General features: G+C 35.7%; 1 protein-coding gene across 1 annotated transcript in view; it reads right to left on the bottom strand.

Moving 5' to 3' along the window:
• The window catches only part of LOC131070463 (nucleoside diphosphate kinase II, chloroplastic), a 44,044-nt gene extending 17,637 nt beyond the window's left edge, over positions 1-26,407 (bottom strand). The window contains exons 1-6 of the mRNA XM_058006025.2: positions 26,027-26,407; positions 25,720-25,776; positions 23,530-23,616; positions 23,281-23,361; positions 23,066-23,178; positions 22,871-22,920 (exon numbers count right to left, since the gene is read on the bottom strand). Of these exons, the coding sequence (XP_057862008.1) occupies positions 22,871-22,920; positions 23,066-23,178; positions 23,281-23,361; positions 23,530-23,616; positions 25,720-25,776; positions 26,027-26,278 (640 nt within the window). The 5' untranslated portion in view covers positions 26,279-26,407. The remainder of the gene's footprint in view (positions 1-22,870; positions 22,921-23,065; positions 23,179-23,280; positions 23,362-23,529; positions 23,617-25,719; positions 25,777-26,026) is intronic.
• Between the last annotated feature and the right edge of the window lie 973 nt (positions 26,408-27,380).

The raw sequence follows: 27,380 nt of genomic DNA on the forward strand, positions 1-27,380 counted from the left end.
TCGAGTTGTGACCTTGTCAGTTATTTGGTCTAGTTCTGGCTCTTATTTCATAATTGTCTTAATGATTTATTAAGAAGGAATCAAAACTAAAATTATATCTTGAGATAATTTAATTAAACAAAATAATAGTAAATACATTTAATTATTTTGTGTAAAATAAGAATATATATATTCAAGTAATTCAGTAATTCATGCATACACACACACACACACACACACATATATATATAAACATATTTATATATCTAAGTTGATATGTTTAAGTGTAAGTAGTATTGGAGGCTACGGCAAATTAAGCCAAGACTATTATCATATTGTAATGCTTCTTATTAAGAGGAGGGTGGCGGGTGTGATGCCACCGCACCACCCCTTTGTAACAGTCAAGACTTGGAAAGCGTTGGGAGTTGTTGATTGTAACTAGGTAGAATGCGGATTCCAATTGCCTTAAGGCAACATTGGAATCCGCCAAGGGCTGGGCCCTTCTCCTCTCACACACTACTCTTAGGGCTGGGCCCTTCTCATCCCACACGCCACTCTTAGGGCTGGGCCCTATACATCACGCACTCCTTAACACCACGCTACTCCTCAATACCACGCTATGTGCAAGATAACATGCTTACATGAATAGGGCCGACCCTATCTAATAAAGGGTTTCGGTTAAAGTGATGCAAATAAATTAAAGGTTATTAATTCATCATAAGCCGACTTGATTAGGAGTGGTTACTCTCCTATAAATAAGACATATACCTCTCACAATATCAATAACGCAGTTTCAAGTAAATGCGAAATATATCCTTCTTGGGTAGCGAACTCCTTTGCAAGCAGCAGATCACAGCGAACTTCATTCATAGGCAGCAGATTATTAGTTAGGTCACAGCGAACTCCATGTTGTGGAGATCTAATTGGTAATCACAGTGAACTCCATGTATGTGCAGATCTAATTGGTGATCACAGAGAACTCCATGTATGTGCAGCAGATCTAATTGGTGATCACAAGTTATCATCAAAGACAGGGATCTCCATTGAAGGCTCAAGCAAAGGACTGTGAACTAGTTGAAAGGTGCATGCACAGCAAGACAAGTTAGAAGGACTGTAAATCATGATCACTGTCAACAAACTAGCTGTGTAGTCTTCTATATCATCTTCCTTGTGACTGCAACTTCTATACTCCAGATAAGTGTGTAATTGTCAATTGAATCTAAAACCATAATCAGATCTAAGGATCTTTTTTGGCTGGGTTTTTCCTCCTAGGAGGTTTTCCCAAGGTAACTTTGTCTTGTCTCTTTTGCATTCATTTCTTACTATGCTTAAATCTGAAAACCAATAAATCTAATTAACCTAGTTAGAAACAAATTCTGATTTTCTGAGTTTCATCTAATCTGAAAGTACTAAAATTAACATGGTATCAGAGCTATAGGCTAGATCAACTTTCAATTTTCAGAATTAGTACTCCTTTATTTCCAGATTGTTGTCTCATTCACAGGTCAGGTTAATGGGGCTGGAAGTTGAAGATAGGCTTGATGGAAATATCAGAGATAGGTTTGTACTAACCAGCGATCAGATTTAATTATGTAATTTCAGTCTCTTGTCCTTTCCTTCTGTTGTGACATTTTCACACATCGCCGCATTGCAAATGGGGACCCCTGCTTTTTGCTTTTAGGGTTTGTTTTCTAGGTCTTTTAGGGTTTTGTCAGTTGGCCTTTGCATTTTTGAGTGCTATCGGGGAGATCATGGATAGCAGGTCTGCTTGAGGAAAGTCCTGATCCTGAAATTTGACTAAGTCTGGAATGTCCTGATCCTGAAATTTGACTAAGTCTGGAAACTGAAAAACCTCAAAAAACTAGATTTTGCAATATAACTCCTGGAGGTCTAAAACCACTCTCAAACATCCTGAAAGTATATATGGAATATAACTTAAAGTATAATACTTAAATATTATATTCCATAAAAATTATCCTGTCGGAGAGTTCGAAAAGTCAAATTTCGCTCCTGTCCTTCACTGAGGATCCAGAGCGCATAGCGCTCTTGTCCCTCTCAGGAGGACCAAGGCAAAAGCACTCTTGTCCCTCTCCAAGGGACCAGGGCGAAAAGACTTATTTGAGCCATTCCTCGCCTTGTTTGGTCAAATTGAAACATCAAAGGCATAGTGAAGGACGAAATGAACGTAATAGAGCATCCAGACTTGATTGAAAACGATGAAATGATGAAGTTTTTGCCTAGAAGGTCAAAAGTGCTCCTGTCCCTCACTGAAGGACCAGAGCACTTTTCTTTATATGCACAATTTTAGACCTCTTTTGGACATTAACTTTTATTCATAGTGTGAAGTAAGATGAAATCTTCCCTAGCAAAGGAATTTCAAGGTGAAAAGTGAGACATTTTGGCTTAGAAGGCAAAAAGTGCTCCCGTCCCTCACTGAAGGACCAGAGCACTAAATTTCAAATTTGCACTACCTTTGCAAGATTAAAGTGATTTTATGATTTGAAGAGGTTAAGGGAGGCATGTTTTGTCCATTGAATATAAATTAAGCGGTTCACAAAGGAGTAAATCAACCCAAATGACAAAAAGTGCTCCCGTCCCTCACTGAAGGACCATGCCACTTTTTCAAGTTTCTCCTCTTTGTTTGATATTTTATGGCAAAACTTGACTTGGATGGAAGGACGAATGATGTTTTATGCCTTGGACGCGATTGAAGGTTTAAAAGAACAAAGAAATACACCAAGATATGAAAAAGTGCTCCCGTCCCTCTCCAAGGGACCAGAGCGATTTTCCAAAAAGTGCTCCTGTCCCTCTCCAAGGGACTAGAGCGATTTTCCAAGAAAGTGTAAATCTCTTGCAAAGACAAGGCAAGTTTGTGATTGAAATGAATGGAAGAGGACATGATTAGCCCATTGAAGATAATTTGGGAAGCTACCAAAGGCCGGATAAGATTGAAATTGAAAAAGTGCTCCTGCCCCTCACTGAAGGACCAGAGCACTTAACATGTTATCTAGCCTTTCTCACCAATTTTGGACAAATTGAGGCCAAGGCGCAAGTTTGAAAAAGTGTTTAAAATGCGTTGAAGTGGAATTGAGATGCGAGAGTTGCAAATTTTGACGACAACTGGCAAAAGTGCTCCCATCCCTCACCAAGGGACCAGGGCACAATTTCCAAATATGACCATTTACCTTGCATTTTGAAATGATATTTTTATTACCAAGGCTCAAGATGGAGTGAAATGTGATATTCTACGCCTGGAGGATAATTTGAAGTTGATATGATCAAGAATTCATGCAATGGACTCAAAAGTGCTCCTGTCCCTCATTGAAGGACTAGGGCGCTTTTTATGAAACAACAAATTCCCTCCGAGATTATGCTAAGGCAAAGTTGTGTGAGATAGGAAGGATCTTCTAAAGCATGGTGAACAAAGACTTGACTTCAAAATTTGAGAATCCTAGCCTAAAATACTAAAAGTGCTCCTGTCCCTCTCCAAGGGACCAAGGCGAAAATCTTTGGAAAATCAATTTTGCCTTGCAAAAACAAGTTAAGCATGCATAGAGTGGACAAAAGAGATCATTGCTTACTCCACAACGAGAATCGACAAATGAAAGGTGAAGGATTAAGGACAAAAGTGAAAAAGTGCTCCTGTCCCTCACTGAGGGACCAGGGCGAAAATGTCCTAAGGCACGTTCCTTCTAAAGATCAAGTGAATTAAACGCAAGACTCCAATCAAAAATGCCATTTTAAATGCCTAGATGAAGTTTTGAACGTGAAAATGAGGAATGCAAGGCCTAGATTGAGAAAAGTGCTCCTGTCCCTCTCCAAGGGACCAGAGCGAAGTTAATGGCATTCATTATTTTTTACCATATTTGGGCGTTAATATCCTCCAAATCGCATTAGATGCCAAATTGCTAACTTTGGAATATTTGAAAAAATTAATTAAATTGGCATTTAATAAATTAATTTTGGGCCTCAAAAAATCGAATTTCTTTTATAAAGGCATTTAAATTTAATTTTTTTAAATTAAAAAATTAAATGTGGAGCACACAAGGCATTATTTGCCTTTATTTGACAAGGCCTACTCCTTTCGGGTTTTTATTTATTATTTCACCTTTTATTTGCTAGGTCGGCCTCATGGGTAAGTGGAAGGTGAGCGCTCTATATATTGGAGGTGTTTTTTCACAATTTAAATCATTCAATCATTCCTTTAAGTGCGAAATTGGAGAGCAAATTGAAGGTGCGAAATCTAGCTTGTGTGGAACGAATTTCTACCAAGTGTGGAGACTAAGGTGTGCAAAATTCATTTTGAAGGCTATTGGAGAGGCGAATTTCTTGCTAGTTTGGAGGATAATTTCCAGATTTTTTGAAGACATTTGAAGGCAAATTTCCAGATCTTGAGGAAGCTAGCGGAAGGTGGAATTCTTTTCCAAGCTAGAGGAGGCACAATTTGTTCAAGAGAAGGCTTTGATCTACATTTTGCCTAGCAAAATTCATCTATTTTTACATCATTTCTTAGAGTTAATTCTCAAGAGGAGGTATGGCAAAATCATCTTGACACCCTTATTCAAGGTTTGATTTTTTTTTAGACATTTTTTAGAAAAGTCTAAGTATTGCATGGTTAATTAGGAAATGATAACTCAAAGTTTCCTAATTAAAATCTTGAATCTTCCTTTTAAAATTTAATTTTTTGATTTCAAGATATATTACTAATTTTGAAATGTTGTGTAGGTATCAAAATGGCGACTCCAAAGCCCAGAGGATCTACAAGTCGGCAGGTTCTCATCAAGGACGATCAAGCAAGGACAAGGGCAACCTCCTTCAGTCTAGCATTGACAAGGACGGCCTTCTTCAGTCAAGTGTCATCAAGGGCGACCTCTTCCAATCCAGCATTACAAGGCGAGGTACATCAACATCTTGCACATCAGAGACAAAAGAAGTCAGAGCAAAGGGTTCGTTGAAGAAGCAAATAGTTCCAGATGAATTAATTAAAGCTAGCTTCTCAACAACATCAAATTGAATATCTACCAAGTTACAAGTGTCAGACGAGGTGGCATCCTAGTCATCACTTCTCCAGTCAGATTGGTCCACCTCAGCGTGTCCAGATTCAATGTACCTAACTTATGGAAGGTAGCACAAACTTCGATGTACCTACCCCGGCTATCCATTGGTGGAATTTTCCAGAAAGGACATATGTCCAAGCAATACAATTATTTCATTGGTCGAGCATTAAATGTTATGTAATGGTTGTAACAAACCCTAATTAGGGTTTTCATTATTGAATCTTGGCCATTGATCTCAAATTGATCTTAGCCATCGAATTGTATTGTGGGCACTATATAAGCCCCGGCTCTTCATTTTGTAAAGGGAATAGTTAGAAGCAGTTAATAGAAGACAGATAGAGAGTAGTTAGAAGGTGATTAGCTAGTTGATAGAATAGCAATTAGAGTAGAGTAGAGAGAGAAGGCAAAGATTGTTGCCAAGATGTTGTTGTAAAAGACTTGTAACTTCATTGAAGAAATGGTGAAATTTATGGGTCGATTCGACAATTTGCATGGTCTCTATACTTCTCATATTTGATTTCATGTTATTAGATGAGTGGAAGAAATGTGCTTGATTGATGGTGGAATTCGTATATCCATACTACTAGCAGTTTGTTGATTGCAGACTTGCCTTGTGTAGTCAACTGGAATCATTCAGCTTAAGCTTAACTTCAATTGTCACTTCTTCATTGATATGCATCAACCTGATGGTGTCTATGCCTGCAGTGATGATTTGAACATCATAAAGCTTTCCTTCGAAGATCGCACTAACCTTGTGGAGATGTTCCTATGATGTCAAAACAAGACTTAGTTAGAATTCCATCAAAGATCATTCATTGCTCTTACATTCTTAGTGTTAGGATTAGATCCTTTCCTCGCCCTTGTCTTTTTTTCTTTTTTTTCAAATCTAAGGCAGTAAAATCCTGTGTTCCAGCAAATATTCAAAGCAGATCAGACGTTCAATCATCAAATGTAAGGCCCCTTGATGAAACAGCATTCACAACGACCACTGGTGCTTATCCACACGTAGAGACCCTACATACAAGAACCTTGAAGTCATCCCGATTGAACCTTTTCGCGACATCTTCAGCATTCAGAGGCTTTATTCAAGAGAGGATAAGGTACCCTTGGGTATTTTATTCTGTGTTTGATAGTGTACAAAATACTCATCAACACCTTCTTTGATGAAATGTTTGTAAATATAAGGATCTCTCAATAAGACGAATTTGATAACAATGAAAACATTAAATGAGCTAATCTTCTATTTTAGTCCTTGTTAAACCAAATATTATAAGAGGATGCTTGGTTAATTAAGATTGTTGTTAAGGGCTTATTATTTTTGGTTGCAACTTTATGTAGTGGTTAAGATCTGATTTAAATAAGAGTTGCAGATCTGATTGTGAAAGGGTGTGTCTCTTGCCAAAGAACATACATGATGAGGAGGTGTGACCTCTCCCTCATATTGAGAGACATAAAGGAAAGAAATCAAAGCATCCAGTGATATCACCTTGGATCGGATTGGATCATAACTATTTTAAGTTACAGGTAGTAACATCTTTGTTCTAGGTGGTATGCATGGGGATGTGCTTAGTGCATGCTTAATATATACCTAATAATGATCTTATGCAGAATTTAATAATAATATTAATATGGACTACAATATGTATGACAGTTATACTTAATTTCATTCATAATACATGACAAGTTAGTATACTTATAGCCTAATACTTGTTACTATTGTCAGTATCTAAGAATGGAGTTGTTTCCAAAGAGGGGCAGTCTAAATCCAATCAATAGGATGATTCCCAAGATAGGGTAAGGGCTTGGAACTGTAAACCTTGAGGGAGCCTATTGTATCTTGGTCTCTGAGTGCTTTGGTAACATAGCCATCCCCTTCTTCCTTAGAACTGAAGTAGTAACGTAGGTTGACTCTTGCATTAAGAATTATGGATGATAAAATTAATTATCTAGTATGATATAATTAGTTCTCTAGTATGGTAAATGAACAATTTACTTATCAATAATTGATAAATTAACTGAAGTCATATGTATTTTGAAATAGATTAAATTATGGTTAAAACAGACCTAAACCTAGTAGGGGAAATTTTGTGTACGTGCCTGTCTGTGACCTGATCAATTAAATACTAAAATTAAATATGGAAGTATGCCCACATTAAATATCTAGTGCTTAATTGTTCCAATGAGTGAGATCAAAACAAAGAAGAAAAGTTGAACTTCATATATTTGTAAAGACATTGCAAACTTGAATATTTCCTCTCTGTTTTGAACTTCGTTTAATTTGTGTGTGCCTTTATCTATGTGCGTAAGGGAAAATAAGCCAGTTACATAAGTATCGCTGCTAGTTGAGTAAATGAAGTATTCATTAATGATTCTATAATAGTTACATAAAACTGACTTTTCAGTTGAGTATTTACTATCATGAAGTGTGAAGTATGGTGATGTACAAGTTTTCAAGGTTATGTGTTACAGGCTGGCTCTTTTAATTTGTGTCATATAAGTATTGTCTCAGCATTCTATGGATCATTGGTTATACTGTTAAAAGGAACACATCTAACTTATCATGAATGTTGTGATCCTCACCCAAGGTCATTTTTATATAACCTCATATAGTAGGTGATGTAAGTCGAGGAGCAAGGCCTTACTGATATCAGAAATCCATAAGCTTGGATTGATGTGACTTCAGAGGGAGCTTTGAAGTAAGGCATAAGGATCTTCTCACTCAATTAGAAGAAGTTTGAGGATATGTCCTCATCATAATTGCACCATGGGTCCAATTCATAAAAGGTGAAGTTGGCATTTCTCCTCCTTGTTTATGAATAACTATGATCTATGATGCTTGGCTATCAGTCTAATATTGAGGATTAAGAGGGAGCCCTATGACCTTCAATAAAACTCTTGGTATGAAAGAGTATTTGATAAGCCTAGGGTTTTTGTATAGATTCTAACTTGTTCCTTAAAGTATTTGAAATGTTAATTCTAATGATCAAACTCTGACATAAAGATAGTCTCATGATTTAATATAAGAAAGAATTAGCTCAGATTGAGATAGAAAATCTAAACCTAAAATGCATTACTTCTAGGTTAGAAGTGTGGCAAGGATCTAATGAAATTATTCTAAGTCAAGTTTTCTATTGTTGTGTCAGAATTATGGATTATAAACTTATATGGAAACTAACTTGAAGAAGTTGAGTATGTCTGCAGCTAACTATGATCTTGTAGATTCATCTGAATAGAGGCAGGTTGATTGGCGAGTGCTTCAGCTAAGCATATTGTTGCAAGCAAGCATATTTTGATGTTTGCAAGACACAATTGATTATGGGCTGAAGCTGCTTAGGTTCAGATTGGTCAAGAAGTGTTACGGACAAGGAAAACACTTCAAGCATTCACCCACTGCGATCTCTTGGACCTACAGGGACAGTCCTCAATTGCATTAAGTATTACTGTAGCTAAATACATTGTTGCAAGTGTTGCATCAAGAGAAGCAGTGTGGTTTCTCAAAATTCTTGTTATGCTGTTTTAATTTATTATCAGAATTGTATAGTGATACCTGACAATTCAGTGTTTTATGGCAGGACAATCCTATGTTGCAGATGTTCTCACCAAGTCTCTTGAAGCTTGAGATAGACTTGGAGCTATGGAGAACACCCCCTTGGTTGAGAGGGAGTCTCAACCTCTGTGATACATTGTGTTGTATCAACCACCCTCTGCGGGCAATGTAAGGTGGTATTGTAAACTTCTCAAGGAGAAGTGTAATTAGTAACCATCCTCTGCGGGCAATGTAAGATGGTATTGTAATCTTCTCAGGGAGAAGTGTAATTGGTAACCATCCTTTGCGGGCAATGTAAGATGGTATTGTAATCTTCTCAGGGAGAAGTATAATTGTTAACCATCCTCTGCGGGCAATGTAAGATGGTAGAAAAGATCCTCTCCACCCTCTGCGGGCAATGTAAGGTGGATCCAGTCTATGCTTGTGTGCGAACTGGAAGATTATGTTATGTAGTTCCATTCTATGCTTGTGTGCAAGATGGAAGACTAAAATATTTCGATTATGTATATTCCATTCTTTGCTTGTGTGCAAGATGGAGGACTATGTTTTCATTCCATGCTTATGGAGAGCAATGATTATGTATCTCCACTCTATGCTTGGGTGCAATATGGAAGATTATGATGTTACATTCTTCTTTGGGAAAAGACTAAGGTAAAGACAATGTATGATGGATATACGCGATTGATGGCATGGAAAGACTCCATGATGTGCATGAATAATTGTGCATGTATTCATGACTTGCAAGTGTGCATCCACTCTCCACAGGCAGTACAAGATGGATACTATGGGCTACTATTTGTGGCTACTTGTTGTGATCCTCTCTCAGGAATATTTGAAGTTGACAGCTAAGTTCAAATTACAATTTAAACATTGTATGTATTACTTAGGGCTGGGCCCTAATCTTGTAACCAGGTTGTAAGATTATCTTTCTCCCTAGTTAAGAGGGAGTGTTGATTGTAACTAGGTAGAATGCGGATTCCAATTGCCTTAAGGCAACATTGGAATCCGCCAAGGGCTGGGCCCTTCTCCTCTCACACGCTACTCTTAGGGTTGGGCCCTTCTCATCCCACATGCCACTCTTAGGGCTGGGCCCTATACATCACGCACTCCTTAACACCACGCTACTCCTCAATACCACGCTACGTGCAAGATAACATGCTTACATGAATAGGGCCGACCCTATCTAATAAAGGGTTTCGGTTAAAGTGATGCAAATAAATTAAAGGTTATTAATTCATCATAAGCCGACTTGATTAGGAGTGGTTGCTCTCCTATAAATAGGACATATACCTCTCACAATATCAATAACGCAGTTTCAAGTAAATGCGAAATATATCCTTCTTGGGTAGCGAACTCCTTTGCAAGCAGCAGATCACAGCGAACTTCATTCATAGGCAGCAGATTATCAGTTAGGTCACAGCGAGCTCCATGTTGTGGAGATCTAATTGGTAATCACAGTGAACTCCATGTATGTGCAGATCTAATTGGTGATCACAGTGAACTCCATGTATGTGCAGCAGATCTAATTGGTGATCACAAGTTATCATCAAAGACAGGGATCTCCATTGAAGGCTCAAGCAAAGGACTGTGAACTAGTTGAAAGGTGCATGCACGGCAAAACAAGTTAGAAGGACTGTAAATCATGATCACTGTCAACAAACTAGCTGTGTAGTCTTCTATATCATCTTCCTTGTGACTGCAACTTCTATACTCCAGATAAGTGTGTAATTGTCAATTGAATCTAAAACCATAATCAGATCTGAGGATCTTTTCTGGCTGGGTTTTTCCTCCTAGGAGGTTTTCCCAGGGTAACTTTGTCTTGTCTGTTTTGCATTCATTTCTTACTATGCTTAAATCTGAAAACCAATAAATCTAATTAACCTAGTTAGAAACAAATTCTGATTTTCTGAGTTTCATCTAATCTGAAAGTACTAAAATTAACAGGAGTGACGACTATAAACTCTTATTCTATTTCGAGGGGAGGTTACTCACACTTCCTATCGACTAAGTCTTTCATGATAATGAATAATGTCTGGTACAACCGAAGCAACATAGTTGTGATTTCTGCCATTATTGTATTTGATGATTGAAGGGATCGATAAAGGACAAGACTAAGGCCTCCTCTGCAAGAATCGATAACAGTCTAGTAATCAGGCAAGTGGCCTTGTCTTTTACACATTTGAAAAGATAATTTCAGGCGGTGATGTCTATAGAGAAATCTTTCTTCATTGCTTTGAGATGATTGTGCATACGAACTATATTCTGCTTAATCATGATAGAAGAGTGTTTTGTATGTATTGAACATTGTTATAAATGTATACATTCATTGATGGATTGTGGTCTTAGAGTGAATGGTTTGAACCAATCACTGTAACAAATACTCATGCATTCATTGATAGCCTATTGCCATTGTGTGATCTGTATGTATCAATCACTGTAACATATATGCATGCATTCATTGAAAGTTTGTTGCCCTAGAGTGATCGGTATGTAACGATCACTGTTCAATTATGAGCATTCATTGATAGCTATTGCCATAGTGGGATTGGTCTGGATTGACCACTGTTTCAGTCATATATATATAAACAATATTATCATAATGCAGTGAAGAGATTGACATGTAAATTCTCTACATATAGATAGAGTCAGAATTGTTAACCAGTACCTTATGAGTTCTCATAATTCTGCAAAGAGTCATCGGTTTAATGTTCTATTACTTCACAAGATATCTATGGCATTATAACTGTCTCATGGGTCAAGAAATGCATCAGATTAATCTTAATTAACTTACAGCATAAGAGAAAAACAAATGACTGGTTAAAATAATCAATGCTCTGCCATTAAATCTAACAAAAGAGTCTAGGAAGCCAGTAGGGGTTCAATCGTGTTCAGCTGCTTGTGAATATGGTTATTAATGTATCATTCAGTTAGTTAACTGTTAAGAACTCTTAAAGATCAGGGTAATCAAATGGTCAGTAACTATAGAGCAGTTAGTTTGTAGTGGAGTATGTTTACCTTGAAGGTCATTATGGGCCGTTAGTGTCTAAGGACATTGAACAGTTAGTTGCCTTGATCAATTAAACAAAACAATATATCTGATTTCTGATTAGAAAATATAGTGGGTCTGTGATCATTCATTTTGGCTCCTCTGTGTTCAGCTGGAAGAGAACTATTCGGTTTAGAACCTCTCCTTAATGGTAGGGGTGTCTGCTTTTGTCAGTAGACATTACGCAGTTGGCAATAGCAGGTTACTATCCCTTGAAGGTCGTTAATGACCGTTAATGTCAGTAGACATTGAGCAGTTGGCTTGCTAGTTGGTTAATTAATCAGTGAGTCAATTGGGCTCGGATGTATGTTACTAACCTAAGATGGTCGTTATGACCGTTGATATCTGTAGACATTAAGAAATAGCTTGTCTAGTTGGTTGGCAACCAATAAGTCAGTTGGACTCAAGAATTTGAAAGTACAAGTCAAGCAAGGGTGGTGAATACCGACAGCGCGTAAATTGTGTTTGCAACTTTTAAACCCTGGACAAGGTGGCGACCATCAATTCACATGAATCAAATACACCCTAGTCAAAACAGTCATACTAGTTAGGAGGTACCTATAGTGTGTGACCGACAAGTGTTATGTAGATTCTAAACATCAAGCTCAACTAGCAACTAGTCGTAATCTTTGGTCTACACCCTCATGAAGGGTAGGGCCACTTTCAAAAGGAAGGTGTGCGGGGGACCGCCTAGTCTACGGTTGGAGGTATAGCCCTTGATGATGCTCTCCCTCTTCACAGCTATGCTGAGACTTGTAAGAGTAATTTCCAGCTGTAATGAGTGTTTGAACAGTAATCTCTAACCCTTTCTCTTTTTATGAAATTAAGGATGTTAAATGTTGATTAAGTTACGAAGGATTACATTCTTGCATTTCCTTATTCATTTGAAGTTAGTTAAATGTAGTTATGCTGAAGATCAGTTAGTTAGTTAAATAATTTCAATTTCACTTGAAGCATTTACTTTCTTCTTTACAAAAAAAATTTATATCTTGTTTACTTGTCATGAATTTAATTCATTTCTTGTTTATAAATTTGGCACATTACAAAACCCCTTCTGCATAAGCTCCCACTCAATCCAAGATTGGTACAAAAAAACCTTGCCTCTAACACCTAAGAACTGATGTGATCAAGCTTTGATGCCAAATGAAACAAAGTAGAGGTGCAAAATACACTTCCTACACTAATCTATGAGAGGGATGTGCAAAAACTAAATCGACCATATAGTTACAAGGAAATAAATAGAAAAGCAATATACCACAAAATAGTTATTTATGTGAGGAAAATCCTTTCGATAGAAAACCCTCACACTTCAAAGAGCAACTCAATCTATTATTTAGTTGTCAATGGTTACAATATACTAGCAGAGTCTAAGTCTTTACAAAGAGTATCACCAACAAGAGATATGGAGTAACTTTGGCAACATAAAAAATACCTACAAAATGAAACCATCAAATAGTTATTAGAAATTCATGAGCTGATACCACCCAAAATGAAGTGCCAAAATTCCTAGTCAAAATCCGATGCCCAAATCCCAAGATGAGTCCACAAGCTAAAAATAGTATATTCCTTACAACTGACATAAGTTGCCATAACATCATCATTATTTGCTCACCAACTTGGGAGCTCCATTTTGGCTCCATTATCTCTACTCAATTTTGTTTCATAACATGCATAAGTTGGTCAACAAGTGTAACTCCCTCTTAAAGCACTCTATGAGTGATAAATGCTCTTACATTTCCAATGTGGGAGCCCCAACTTTCAGAGGCTATAATTTTTGGTCTGGGAAGCCAATTGAGTCTCCTTTTTTTAATTGTAGATCTAGAAGAGGTCCAAGTCATCGTAACTAGCTTGTTTTAGTCAAGGTCCATTTCGACATTTTTTAGAGCCAAAATTGATCACTAAAGCCTTAAAATTTGCACTTTAGTGTTCTATAGCCTGAAAATCACATTTGTTCTTAACATTAGGATGCAACATTGAGAAACCTTTCCCAACATAGGTTAGCCTCAATATGCAATAAATTCATTACAATATGAAGTGCCATACAACATGGCACCCTTTGAAGTTTGTAATAAATTGCTCAAACCATAGTTGCAAACTTGCTAGATACTCACAAAACTCACAAGCCAACTAGGTTGACAAGTTACTAGCCCAATAACTCGCTAACGAGTTTTTGTAAAACTCATGAGAATTTTTACATAAAAAACGCACGAATTAACAGGAATAAATTGTGATTTTTGTGTTAAAAGCTTGTACATAAATATATAGTTATAAAAAAAATATACAATTTTCACTTCATTTTCCTCTCCATTCAGCAAGCAACTAGAGCTTTAGGCACACAACAGCTATACAGTTTCAGATGTGATTTAAAACATGAATCACAAGTTTTCACTATTTTTTTATATTCTCTCTGTTGGCAGATATTGTTGCGATGCATGCATTTTTTCAACTTCTGGAATACTATAATTATTCTTTTGCTGGACATATTGCATTTATTTTATATGTGAATTATATAGAAGGATCAACAAATGATCCATTATCCAAACTTCAAAGTACCACACTTTGTTATGAAACTGAACTAGAAAATAACAATTCTAATATGCCATGAATTTGTAGTGTAAAGAAAATGACCAAGCTATTGAACAAAAAGAAAAAAAGAAAAGATCTTAGCAAACTTAACTTTGTTCCAAAAAAATATCTCATTATTTTCTGCTTCAAATCAGAAATTTTAAAATTAAAAAAAAAATTAAAATTGCAAGTTCAAACAACCTACAAGCTGTGAAATTTCTTTTCACAATTTAATATTCTTTGATTCCTTTCTATGTTGGAGTATGAAAGTTTAGAATTTTCATAGTTATTATTCAAGCCTACAAGTCGTTTAAACTTGCAATATGAAATTACAAATGAAATGTCAACTAAATGACCTGCGGGTTGAATTTTTCACGAATATAACTATGAAAATTCAAGCCCATAGGTCGTTTAAACTTGCAATACAAACAAAATTTCATTTAAACATCTTGCACACTTGAAATTTCAAAATTATAACTGTGAAAATTCAAGCCTGCAAGTTATTTAAATTTACTATATGAACAAAAAAATTAAAAATCATATAGATTCCAATCTCCAAAATCAAGATTCTATTAAACAAGCTACAAGCTTGAATTTTCAAAATTATAACTGTGAAAATTCAAACTTGCAATCTGAACACAAATTTATTTAAAATGTTAAATGACTTGCATGCTTGAATTTTCACGATTATAAATGTAAAAATTAAAACTTGCAGGTTGTTTACATTTGCAATACGAACAAATTTTTAAAAAATTATATAGCTTTCCACAACCAACATTCTGTTGAATAATTAACCTATGAAATCTTTTATTACTAATTTTTTCATGTTGTCTCCCTTTCGTTGCTAGGTTTCATTTTTATTTTTCTAAAAGTACTATGGCTTCCGAAAATAGAAGAATTGGTGGCAAACCAAGGAATTCTTGTTGGAAATATGGAATACCAAGAGTAGTGCGAGGAGAGATTTATTTTACCCTATGTCACAAGGTTTGAATTTGTGTTCATGTTTGGCAACAATAAAATTCAGATGAAGATCAGTAAGGGGAAATAATTTAGAAAGAGATTCATGGTTAAATTCGCCTTATATAGATTTGAATTTTTTATATATAAGAAATATATATGCAAGATTATCAAAAAATAAATAAAAAGCCTATATTAAAAAATCTTCAATAAAAATAAAAAGCCTTATTAAAATTTTGATTTATTAAATGTTAACATTAAAAAATAATATTTTTTGTTAAAATAATAATGAATCTTACTTTTTTAATTAAAAATAATTTAAATTAAATGATACTTGAGCATTAAAAAATGTTTGTTATTAAAAGTAAAAATTGAATCATATTAAAATCCCATAAGAAGACAAAATAAATATAAAAACAAAACTAAATAAAATGGGGGTGAACATAATCAATTCAAGAGGTATGTTTGAGCAAAGAGTGATAGTGAACAAATCTAAAATCAAATCCCTTAAATTTGTATAATTTTTATTTCTGATCTAGTTCCTATGTTCAGGTGATGCATTGGCAAAAATATAAGTTTTAAAACCTAATGTTACACTTTGCGAATATATATTTCAATAAAAAACCCACTCAATGCTTAATTTCCTTTCGACCCGTGAGTGCAACTCGAAAAAGTAAAATAGGGCCAATAGGGACTCATCAATCACATACATATTAAAAGCTCAATTTGACAAATCATTGTTCAGCGTGTTGGACTTGACCAATCATTTGATTGTGAACCAAGGCTAGGGATTCGAAAATACATAAATAGAGGCATCCAATTATTTTGTACAAATATAATGGCGTATTTTACAAATTTTATGAATTTTGATGAAGTTTGATAAATTTTGAATTTCAAGAAAGAAATTCAACAAGCCTTGTGACTTAGTTTGTACCCATGGCAGTAAGGGTATGACCAATGGCATAAATCGACTCAAATATCACCTTGTACAAATCCCTTGCCAATATGCCATGCCATGTATTGTAGTTGGTCCAGAGTTTGAGAAGGATGTAAAATCACTTGTTGCAGCAAATGAGCAAAGAAAAGTAGAAAAAAGAGAACTGAGGCAATGGCAGCCTCAAACCCAATTTTCAATTCTACAGGTTCGCAGGAACATATGGGGGACTCTTCTTCCGTTAGGTCAATGATACAAGAATCGGGAAGTGTGGGCAGTCGTAGTTATAGCTTGTTTGTTCCTCGTAACACTCCTAGTGTGCAACCTTCATTGGAAGGTAGAGCATGGAATAGAGAATCGCAATATGAGTCAAAGTTGGCATGTGCAAGATTTTAGTACTACAACAATATTCCGTTCAATGTTGCTTCAAGTCCTTATTAGGAACAACTGGTCAATACATTGACCATGGCAAGTAAGGGGTTCAAGGCCCTATGTCATCGTGAATTGAGTGGGCCATTGTTGCAAGATGAGGTACAAAACACACACCTACTAGTAGACGAACAAAAGAAAAAATAGTAAAAGAAAGGCTGCACCATTTTATCTAATGGGCAGACAATGGCAAAAATAGGTAACTCGTCAACTTTTTGGTGGCTTCAAGGGGACAACTACTATTTTTAAAATCAGTCGATACCTCCAATGAAATAAAAAATGCAGAGAACTTGTGCAACATGTTGGATGAGATGGTGATGGAGGTGGGAGTGGAAAATGTCGTTCAAATAGTGACTAAAAATACAAATTACATATGTGACAACCATTAGAATTCTAGAGGCGAGACACCCAACATTATTTTGGAGCCCTTGTGCTACCCACTATCTTGATCTACTCCTTGAGGACATAGGGAAACTAAGTTGGAGAAGAATGTGGTTTCAGTAAGGAATATCACAAAGTACATCTACAACCACACGAGTCCTAAATCTTATGAGAGAGCACATTGATGGTAAGGATGTTGATTTGAAGTCACACACTTTGCCACTAATTTTCTCACCTTGAAAAGTGTATTAGCTACAATGCCCAATCTTAGCACATGTTTGTGAGTGAAAGATGGTTAGAGAGTCCTTATTGTAGAAAGGCTAAAGTAGAGAAGTGGTGAAGACCATTTTCAATGATAGATTTGCCAAAGTCATGGAGGAGATCATAAGTTCAAGTTTTTTAACTTCAATTTCTATTCTTTTTAAATTTCTAATGTTACAATTTGCTGATTTTGTTAAATTTTGATATTTAGGTGTCAAAACCGTTGGTTAGGGTTCTACAATTGGTAGATGGGGATCAAACCCCATGAGGTATCTATATGAGGCCATGGATAATGCCAAAGAGACAATTCAGCATTTATATGGATCGGAAAAGACCAAATATGAACCCATACAGTGCCTAATTGATTAGAGGTGGAACTGACAACTCCACCAATATATCCATGCTATTGCCTACTATTTGAGCCCCAAGTTTTATTTCTTTCATCCTTTCAAAGTAGATGCAAAGGTTGTTCTTAGCCTCATGGCCTCAACATATGTATTGAGAGATTAGTCGATAATGATAACTTTCGAGACCTCATACTTAATGAGATATAGAGTTATAAGAAGGCCAATGGAGCATTATTTTCTTCAAATTGTTGCATTCATAGGAGAGCCACTTTGCAGGCAGGTTAAAAAGGCATGTATTTAATTTTAATTTACTATTTATTTTAATCTTTAAGATTAGTAAAATCTCACTAAGTCATAAATGACAATTGCCATCCTTGCAGATTTGCAGTGGGAAGATTATGGTGCCACAATGCCTAACCTTCACAAGCTTCCCATATGCAATTTATGCCAGCCTTCTAGTGCTTCTGGGTGTGAGCACAATGGTATTGTTTTTGAAGCCATTCACACAAAGAAGAGCATTATGTTGACTCAAAAATACTTGAACAACCTTGTCTATGTTTAGTACAACCTTCAGTTGCATGAAAAAAAAGGTACAAGGGTAGATTTCAAATAAAACACTTGGCCTTGATGACATTGATCCATATTTAGATTGGATTGTTCAGCCTAATGATGTTGATGTGGATCCATTGTTAACCAATGATGGGTTAGCTAATTTGAATAGGGAGGTTATCGAATGGGAAGCGAATGTACCAACATATGAAACAGAAGGCGAGGTTGGTGAGCCATTAGGGGTAGGTTCCTCACATACACAACTTGATCCTGTCACCATGGATGAAACACCTATTGAGGTTACTGCAGCTATACCATCCACTTCAACAACAACAAAAAAATTTGAGCTTTATGTTGGAATCAAGGAACACTGAGAGGGGGGGGTGAATCAGTGTTCTGCAAGTTTTAACTTTGATAAATTGTTCTTTCAATCACTTAATACATTGAACCAAAAGAAAGATGCAAAAACACAAGGCAATCAACCACAACACCATAACACGCAGATTTTATACGTGGAAAACCCAGTCAAGGGAAAAACCACGGTGGGGATGAGACCTACAAATGAGTATACTCAAATATAATGTTTACAATGGAATGCACATGCAATCAGGCACACTGCCTAGAGCTCACTGCTCAAAACAAAGAAGGGCTACAACCCTAGGAAGGCTCACTACCTTACAAATGAGTTACAAATGATTACAAGAGAACTTGAACTATTGAACAGCATCTACAAATGCCTAGGTATAGTTTTAGTTAAGCACAATATACAACCTTTTCACACTCTGCCACAAACTGCTATGTTCCACTGTTTTGCAATATTCCGGACATAAATCCTCAACTTGCGCACATGCAACTGCGCACAATCGATCATGAACATCTCTCACATAACCACCGATATCAAAAATGATCATAACAATCGACCTTATATATCTGCAACAGGAAATTAGGTCTATTACATGTCGGCTTCAAGAACACTTAACAAATAATGAAACGTGCATACATAGTCAGCTCAATCCGAGCTTCTAAACCGATGTGGACCAAAACAATTGTCCACACACTATCAAAACAATCTACCAAAACATCTGGACCATGAAATTGGTCATCAAAGTCGATCCACACAATCCGCATAAGGATTATCCATATGAGACTATTGTACTGCACCGTTACACTGAAGACTGATATACCGGATCACCTAACTCATGAACCAAACATCACCGGAGGCTGAAGCTCTGAAATAAGGCTTTCCAGACATCCATCTACCTTGTCTCAACACCGCAACACAAAATGATGACATGAAAAGATGTATCAACCAAAATGTTGAACTCTGTCGGATACTCTGTTCTAGCTCACCAAACTAAAGCCAATCTCCAACTTGACTTCCAGTAGGATCAGATCACATGTTGCGGATGGAATAATTGACTTGGGTTGCCATCAATGACAACACCTAAAGATCTGTGCAAAGTCTCTTGCTAACACTATAATCATAGATGAAATTTATGATTTATAATTTTCATGATAGTAAAACTTGAAGTTCATATGTATTCATAGGTTGAACTCATTTTTTGGTTTATGATATGTATTGAACTGAAATTTTTTGGCCCTACTGAATAATTGTCGAGTCTGAGTTTTACAACTATGGCTCAAACAACCATACATGTAGATGCAATATTGCATCTACAAGCCAAGACCTCAAAGTGTCACCACATTGAAAGAAAAAACTTCATAGAATACCAAAGTTTCATTCTACAACCAAATTTTTTTAATCCAAATAGTGGAAAAAGGTGATCGGTCATACTAAAAAATTGTGCTTTGCATGATCAAGCTCAGGAATAAAGCGATCATGTAATTGACTAAATTCTTGCATATTGTTAGATAGTACAACAAAGATTGGTGAATCATACGGTAGCAAAGTATAAAAACATCCCCACAACACTCCCAAGAGTTCGCTACACTATTAGGCAAAGCCTTCAACAAGCCTCATGTTTGGCACCCCCTATCAAACAACCTTTATATAGTCATCATGATTTAAAGAACAACAAGATCACACAGCAAACACAAGAATTGACACGTAGGAGCCACATCCGACAATGTGTCTTACCCAACGTAAGCTCGATCATATTATATGTAAAAAGGATAACTTGTTGACTCTATTGCATTTTGATCATTTGCTTGACAGAATCATTGTAAAAAGCAAATATTAAATTCCCTCAACTAGTAATTTGTTACAGCAACTCAAACATGCACAATAACAATCAATATTGGTTTTTAATTTATATATCACCAAGTTCCATCAAGCTAACAGGGATGTGGAAGACAATGTTAAAGGAGAAAGAAGGATTGTTTAAGTAGTTGATCATGTTGTTTGGTTTGATCAATGCACTGACATTGTAATGGGAATGGTAAACAATGTTCTACCATTTACAAGATCCTTTGTAGTTGTCTACTAGGAAAACATGTTCATTTTGAGTAAATAGAAGAGGAGCATCTAGAGCACATTTGATAGGTTTTTTATATGCTACATTGACACAAACAACCAGCTCAGAGAATTTTTTGTTCAATGGGCGAGGAATTCAACAGTTAGCCTACATAGTTGCAAAGATGGAGTGCAATAGACTGACTAAAGACTCAAATAATCTAAGATAGGTCCCCACCAAAGACCCTATTGAAAGTAGATCAAATAGTAGACACAAACTAAGGGCACCCATAACCAAATAATACCACTTTATCGAGTTGTAAAAGCAACTCATCTCCCTAAAGAGAGTGGCTCAACAAGAATCATATATTGTAAAAGCAACTCATCTCCCTTGGGAAAGTGGCTCAACAAGAATCATATAAATAAATAATTCCCAAATTTAGTCCATGAACACAAAGACTAAGCGCACCCATAACCAAATAATACCGCTTTATCAAGTTGTAAAAGCAACTCATCTCCCTAGAGAAAGTGGCTCAACAAGAATCATATATTGTAAAAGCAACTCATCTCCCTTGGGAAAGTGGCTCAACAAGAATTATATAAATAAATAATTCCCAAATTTAGTCCATGAACACAAAGAATAAGTGCACCCATAACCAAATAATACCACTTTATCGAGTTGTAAAAGCAACTCATCTCCCTAAAGAAAGTGGCACAACAAGAATCATATATTGTAAAAGCAACTCATCTCCCTTGGGAAAGTGGCTCAACAAGAATCATATGAATAAATAATTCCTAAATTTCGTCCATGAATTTGACACAGTGAAGGTCATTACTTCTCAACAAGAATCATATATTGTAAAAGCAACTCATCTCCCTTGGGAAAGTGGCTCAACAAGAATCATATAAATGGATAATTCCCAAATTTCGTCCATGAATTTGACACAGTGAAGGTCATTGCTTCTCTAGAAGGGGAGATTGACTTGTGTTAGAACATTATAGTGTTAGTAAGGATAGCTAGCTTTCCAAGGTCATAATTTTGCAACTATACGACAAAAAGACCTTGTTCAAGGCATCAGAAAGCTTCTTGCATGTAGAACTACATTAACTTGGCCCAAAAAACCATCCCAAAGGGCTTGAAATTACTACAATTAAGTCCTCAGTTTTGACATAGCCAACAAATACATTTGTTCTTGTCCACCAAACCCATTTATCCTTATCTATTCATAATTGATGACAGTTTTTATTCCCGAAGCATCTACCAAACCAATTTATCCTTACCCACCCTTAACCAATGACTTCTTTGATTCCCAAAGCAGAGCACTTCATCTTCCTCTTTTGAATATCTTCATGTATTTGCACATTTATCTTGAGGTGGGCTTCATAGAGGAGGGGCAATCTAGTTCTGAAGAAAGCACTTTGCAGATATTACAATCATTCTGCATAGCGCTCTCATATTAGTAGGAGCTTTGTTCACATTGTAATTTCATTTCTCTTTTGTTTAACTTTTTTTTTATCTACATTAGAAAAACAAAGAGACACTTGTATATATGTGATCTGCACAAGAATTGAGCCCCATTTATCATTTAAGATTCTACTATTCTTTTTTAACTGGATGGCCATTAGCATGCTATCTACTAGCATCTTTCTTACAGGATTCAAATGAGCATTGTGACAATTAGGTTTTGAGTCCATAGCTCAAGCTTGAACATACCAACTAGTCAGATAAAGAACTTGAGATCCCTAACAAGACTGAAAGAAATTATATAGGATCGATAGAAGCTAGAGACATATATAAGTATTAAAAAATATTTCACACGGGACATTGTTATAATTCTTACCTACATCTTAAGGTCATTACATGCATTATGAATTGCAAGGATAAGACACAGTGACGAAATCGTGCACCTATTTTCTTCCTCTTCATCTATATTTTAGATAACTTGTCTTTCTTTCTTGCCAGGTAGGCTTAGCCAGAGTATAACATAGAGCAAGAACTATGGACATCTTTTACAGGTACCAAATTAGCATAGTTCAATGATGTAATGCTCAGTTCTTTTGGCTATGACTATAACAGACAAAAGCACATTCCCATTATAAAGGAAGGTTCTGAGGAGGCTGGTAAAATTTGGACACATAAAAAGCCTGACAAGATTTGGCTCGTAAGGAATAAGAATGAGGTAGATGAGGGGAAATTAATGCAATTCTTGAATAAAAATATAAATTTTACTTTCTTTTTTTCTATTCAGTGTAATCTGTTAGGGCAAGGCAATGAATAAGACTGCACATAATAGCCTCTTTCCATAGCATGTAGCTAAAGTTTGCTCTGAGTTTACCTACTCTACCAAGTTACCATATGGCAAAGTGTGCTACTTTATATTAAGAGATTTTTAACAAATTCTGACCTATTTCACGTTCTCCATTTTCTGCACTATCACTCCCGTGAACAACATTCCTGCCCACCAAATCAACTTTTAGATTCCATTAAGACTGATCAAAGATAAATTGATAAACGAGAAACAGAAGTCATCTACCAAGAAATAAAAAAACTAAGCCCAAACTAGTACAGTGCTAAATAACCGATATATTCAGTGTCTAACCTCCCAGTTTGAATTGCAAAATCGCCTCTAATAGTTCCAGGTTCAGCTTGCAAAGGATTTGTAATACCAATAAGCTTACGAGCAGAGGCTACAACACCAGGACCTTCCCAGGCCTTGTCCAAGCATGGCATTGTCAGAAAAGTTAGTTCAAACTAGTGAAAACAACAAAAAAAATTAAAAATTAAAGAATCCTTGGGAGAAGAAAGAATACACACCATACAGACCACTGGACCAGAGGTGATGTACTTGACCAATTTTGGGAAGAAAGGCTTGGACTTGAGATCTTTGTAATGCTCCTGTAAAGAAACAGACAAACTTCAAGGCCTGCATCCAAATAAGTAGAGGGTCTTGACAATGCTTTGGCTTCGATTTCAGATCCTTGTAATGCAGCCGCAAAGAAACAGACAACCTTCACTGTTTCAAGCAGAAAATCATCTTGAAGGTGCTTAAAGATAGAAATAAACCTCTGCTAGCTCTGTGGGGCATTGAAAAAGCTTTAGACCCTTGAGAACAAATCCCTTACGCTCAAACCGAGAAATTATATCCCCTACCTGAAAGAAGAATTCCACAAGCAACAGTTAAAAAATTTTTATATGTTTTGAATCTCATGCATTAGAAAAGTTATTAAAAAATATCAAAGTCATAAAAGTTTATATGCTTAATTAAGCATAACAAATGCATTAAATGGGAAAGCATTGCTTTGAGTAATAGATCATTCCTAGAATGTGTGTCTAACTAGAGAAGCTGGTTTCTGAAACTCTAAACAAGATTCTAAATAAGAAATTCTCATCTAATTATTGTTGGAAAATTAAGATTCGTATTTTATAATTAAGCCATTTTACTGATTTAATGTTAGTGATCTGTTAGTTTTGTGTTAGTAGGAAGCCAGTTTTTTCATATGAAATAGTTTGGAGACATTGTATAGAAATACAATGCTTTCATAGTATTTTGCATAATACATTGTAATTGACCCTGAATAAGCATTAATATTATATATTTTCACGCTATCTATGTGAAAAAAATGATTTAATTTTCAAAATATTTATGCCTGCTATTTTGGGAAGTCCTATTGCTGTATACAAAGTGAAAAATGTGAGGGCAGGAGGGTTGTGTGTTATAAGCAGTAGGCCCCGCTGCACTTAAAGTAACTGGTAGATTTGAACCTGTAAATATTGGTGATAATGATATTATGTTGCTGATTTTCCAACTGCCAGCCATATCCTTTTCCTTGCTGCAGCAAGGTGCTGATTTGTGGCCAGAGAAGCAGCGTTGACAGTAAACAAAAGAAAAAGGTGCACACAGTAACACCTGACGAGTGATTTTTGTTAATTTTTTGAAGTTCTGTAAAGCGGACCAGAGTTACGTTTTGCCATGGCTAGGGTATAGATCCGGGTATTTTTTTTTTACTTTTAGAGTCCAGAAAAAAAAATTGAGAGGCTTTAGCATTTTGAAAAATATGAAAGGTTGCGAATATTTTCAAAAATATGAATTTGATCAGTCAAGGAAGGATTGTTTTGAAAAATTTATTTGGATTTAAGAAAAGGTCGTTGATTTTTGAATTATGCATTTGAAAAATCTGAAGTGGGTAAAAATTGAAGAAGTTGCTCAAGTTAAAAAATTTTAAAATCATTTTTTAGTTTCTATAAAATTTTGTGTGTTTTTTTAAGAATGAAGATTCTATTAGACAAATATTCTAGCTTCAACTTTCATATCTGAAAGTAAAAATCCAAATGCGATTGGTGAACAAAAATTTGCAAGAAATAGTAAAGGACAGTGAGAAATCACCTATAAATGCAAATAAGTTACTGAATTGGCATAATAGAGATGATAAATTCAAAGCTATTATTAGTCTTGTTCTATCAGATATTGAATTACTTCATATAGATCTAGAAAAAATTATCGAAGGAAATCTGGGATAACTGAATAAGTTTTATGGAGCAAAAGTAGTTAATGCAAAGTTTTCCCTAAAGTTTCAGATATTTAGATTCACAATGGATGACAAAATCACTATGTCAAGCCACATGAGCAATATAAGGTTTTCATTAAACAACTAGCAAAAGTGAAGGTTCCGGTTGATGACGAGAATGCTAAAGTTATTTTGTTAGACAATTTGACTACAACAATGTCATTTTTACTCTTAGATAGAGACTCAAACACTAGAAGATATGATTTCAGCTCTCTTAATTGAAGAAATGAGAAAAAATACAAAAGATATGTAAGGTGATTTTCGACAAAAAAAGTGCATTATACTCATGAAGCAATAATAGAATATCAGATACAAAGGGAAAATTGAATGTTATTACTGCAAGAAAAGAGGTCAAAGAGCTTGGAGGTGTATAATTCAAGCCAATGATGTTCTCAAAGACAAATCAACTGAAGCTAATATAATCTGTGTTGGGGATCTATTCGATGCTTTGTTGAAGATACAGGGGACAACTTGATGGAACTGCAGCTCCAAAGTGAAATGTTTCACTCTGAGAACCCACTTCAACCTTTGCCTACACTTGTACAGTCTTCTTGCAGTATTTTTCCAATGTTAAACAAAAATTTAGGTCATTCATTCAGGAGTAATGCATTAGAAGAAAAAATTGATTTTCATGTTTCCATCAAAACAAACATTGAAAAAGGCAAGACAGAGAGCAAAGAGTGCTTACAAGTCCTCGTTGCACACCATCAGGTTTGATCATTATATATGACTTCTCAACAGTTTCCTGCAAGCCCACATGATAAAAGATTTTGTAATCAACTAATCATTAAAATCTAGCTCACAAAAAGAAATGTCTCTCCCCTGGCATTGAATTGCAAATGTCGTCATGATTCTAAAACAGCGACTACAAAACCATCTATGACAATTATTGAATATCCCCACGTCCTCAATAATGTGCCCCCGACATTACACCATTGCTTTTTCATATGGCAATAAAATAGAATGTTTGAGCTCTATCGAGTATGGGAAGTTACCATTGATGCTACCAGATGTGAAAGGAAGAGAAAAGGTTTTGCTTGGTTTCTTCCGTCAGAGAGATTCCCCTTGGCACTAAAATGCACGCGTAGGCTTGAGCTTAGTCTTAGCTCAGGTGGTCGAAACGCTGAAAGAGCATTTCTACTTGTGCTGCTTTGTCTCAAGGATCCTCCGGATGAAGAATAGCCATTGATACTTAATTTGGGAAGCCCTCTGCTCGCTGAAGCAGTGCTCGTAATAGAGGCCTCCATTTCTTCACTTGCAGCCCAATCTAACGCAATCCAAATGCAAATGTAAAGCTTCCTTTTCAAATAAAACCTTTTTGATAGTGAATTCGGAACAGACAAAAAGGAGCATCCAAATATGCGCCCAATCAACCATATTCCCCACAAGGTCACGAGTCGAGAGGATCAATTACGGTTTGGAATATTCACGTTAATGAGAAGAAAAGAAAAACTTTTTAATTTATACGAGGTTAAAAGTAATCATTGTCATTTTTGTCCTTGGGTTTCAATTGTTTTCTTATTCAAGATGATGATGAATTCTTCCAACTTCTGAATAGTTCCTTCATTGAATATTTATATCAAGAATCAGTTATCAAGTCTGATAAGTCCTTAAAGACATCGCATTTCATATAAAGTGTTTTTATTTTTCTAATTTCATTATCTTTGTATAGCAAAAAATCCACACCTTTTCTTCTCATTTTTCTTTTTGGCCTTGTCCACCGCCCCTTTTTACATCTCTTTTCACATCAAAGTTGATGAGAGTTAGTTCTTGATTGAACAATAAATTTTTTGGCTTTCCATGAAATATTTGCCCTTATGTACGCTGTTTGATGATGATTGCATGTGGGGTTGAACATTTCAATGTGATGTTTTTTTCTCTCTCTAGTACTTTACCATGTATGCTTGATGAAGTTATATCCATAACAAAAGTCTTTATTTCTTTGATATTCATAGGGTATGTATTCAAGTAGATATTTCATTTCCTCATCCATTTATTGTTTTGTTTTATCCAAACCTTCTTTCTTTCGCTCAAGATGACACTAAGAACTGTATATAGTGAAAATGGATAACAATAATAACGATATTGAAAGGCTAAATAGATTCAACCACAAAAACCCTAGCCTAACAACAACAAAGATCCACTATAACATATGAAGATTACCTAAGACAATGCAAATCAAATGAAATCACAAAGATTATACCATCACATGTCCAATCGGGTTTTGATCTCCATTCTTCCTATCTCCATTGATCTTGCTTGATATATTTGCTCTCAGATTTTATGTGCACAAGAGCTCAACAAAGAACGGAATGTGGTTGCAAGTAGGATCGTAGCATAGTCAATTGC

Source organism: Cryptomeria japonica, chromosome 3 (assembly GCF_030272615.1).
Source record: "Cryptomeria japonica chromosome 3, Sugi_1.0, whole genome shotgun sequence".
In the NCBI taxonomy this organism is placed as follows: Eukaryota; Viridiplantae; Streptophyta; class Pinopsida; order Cupressales; family Cupressaceae; genus Cryptomeria; species Cryptomeria japonica.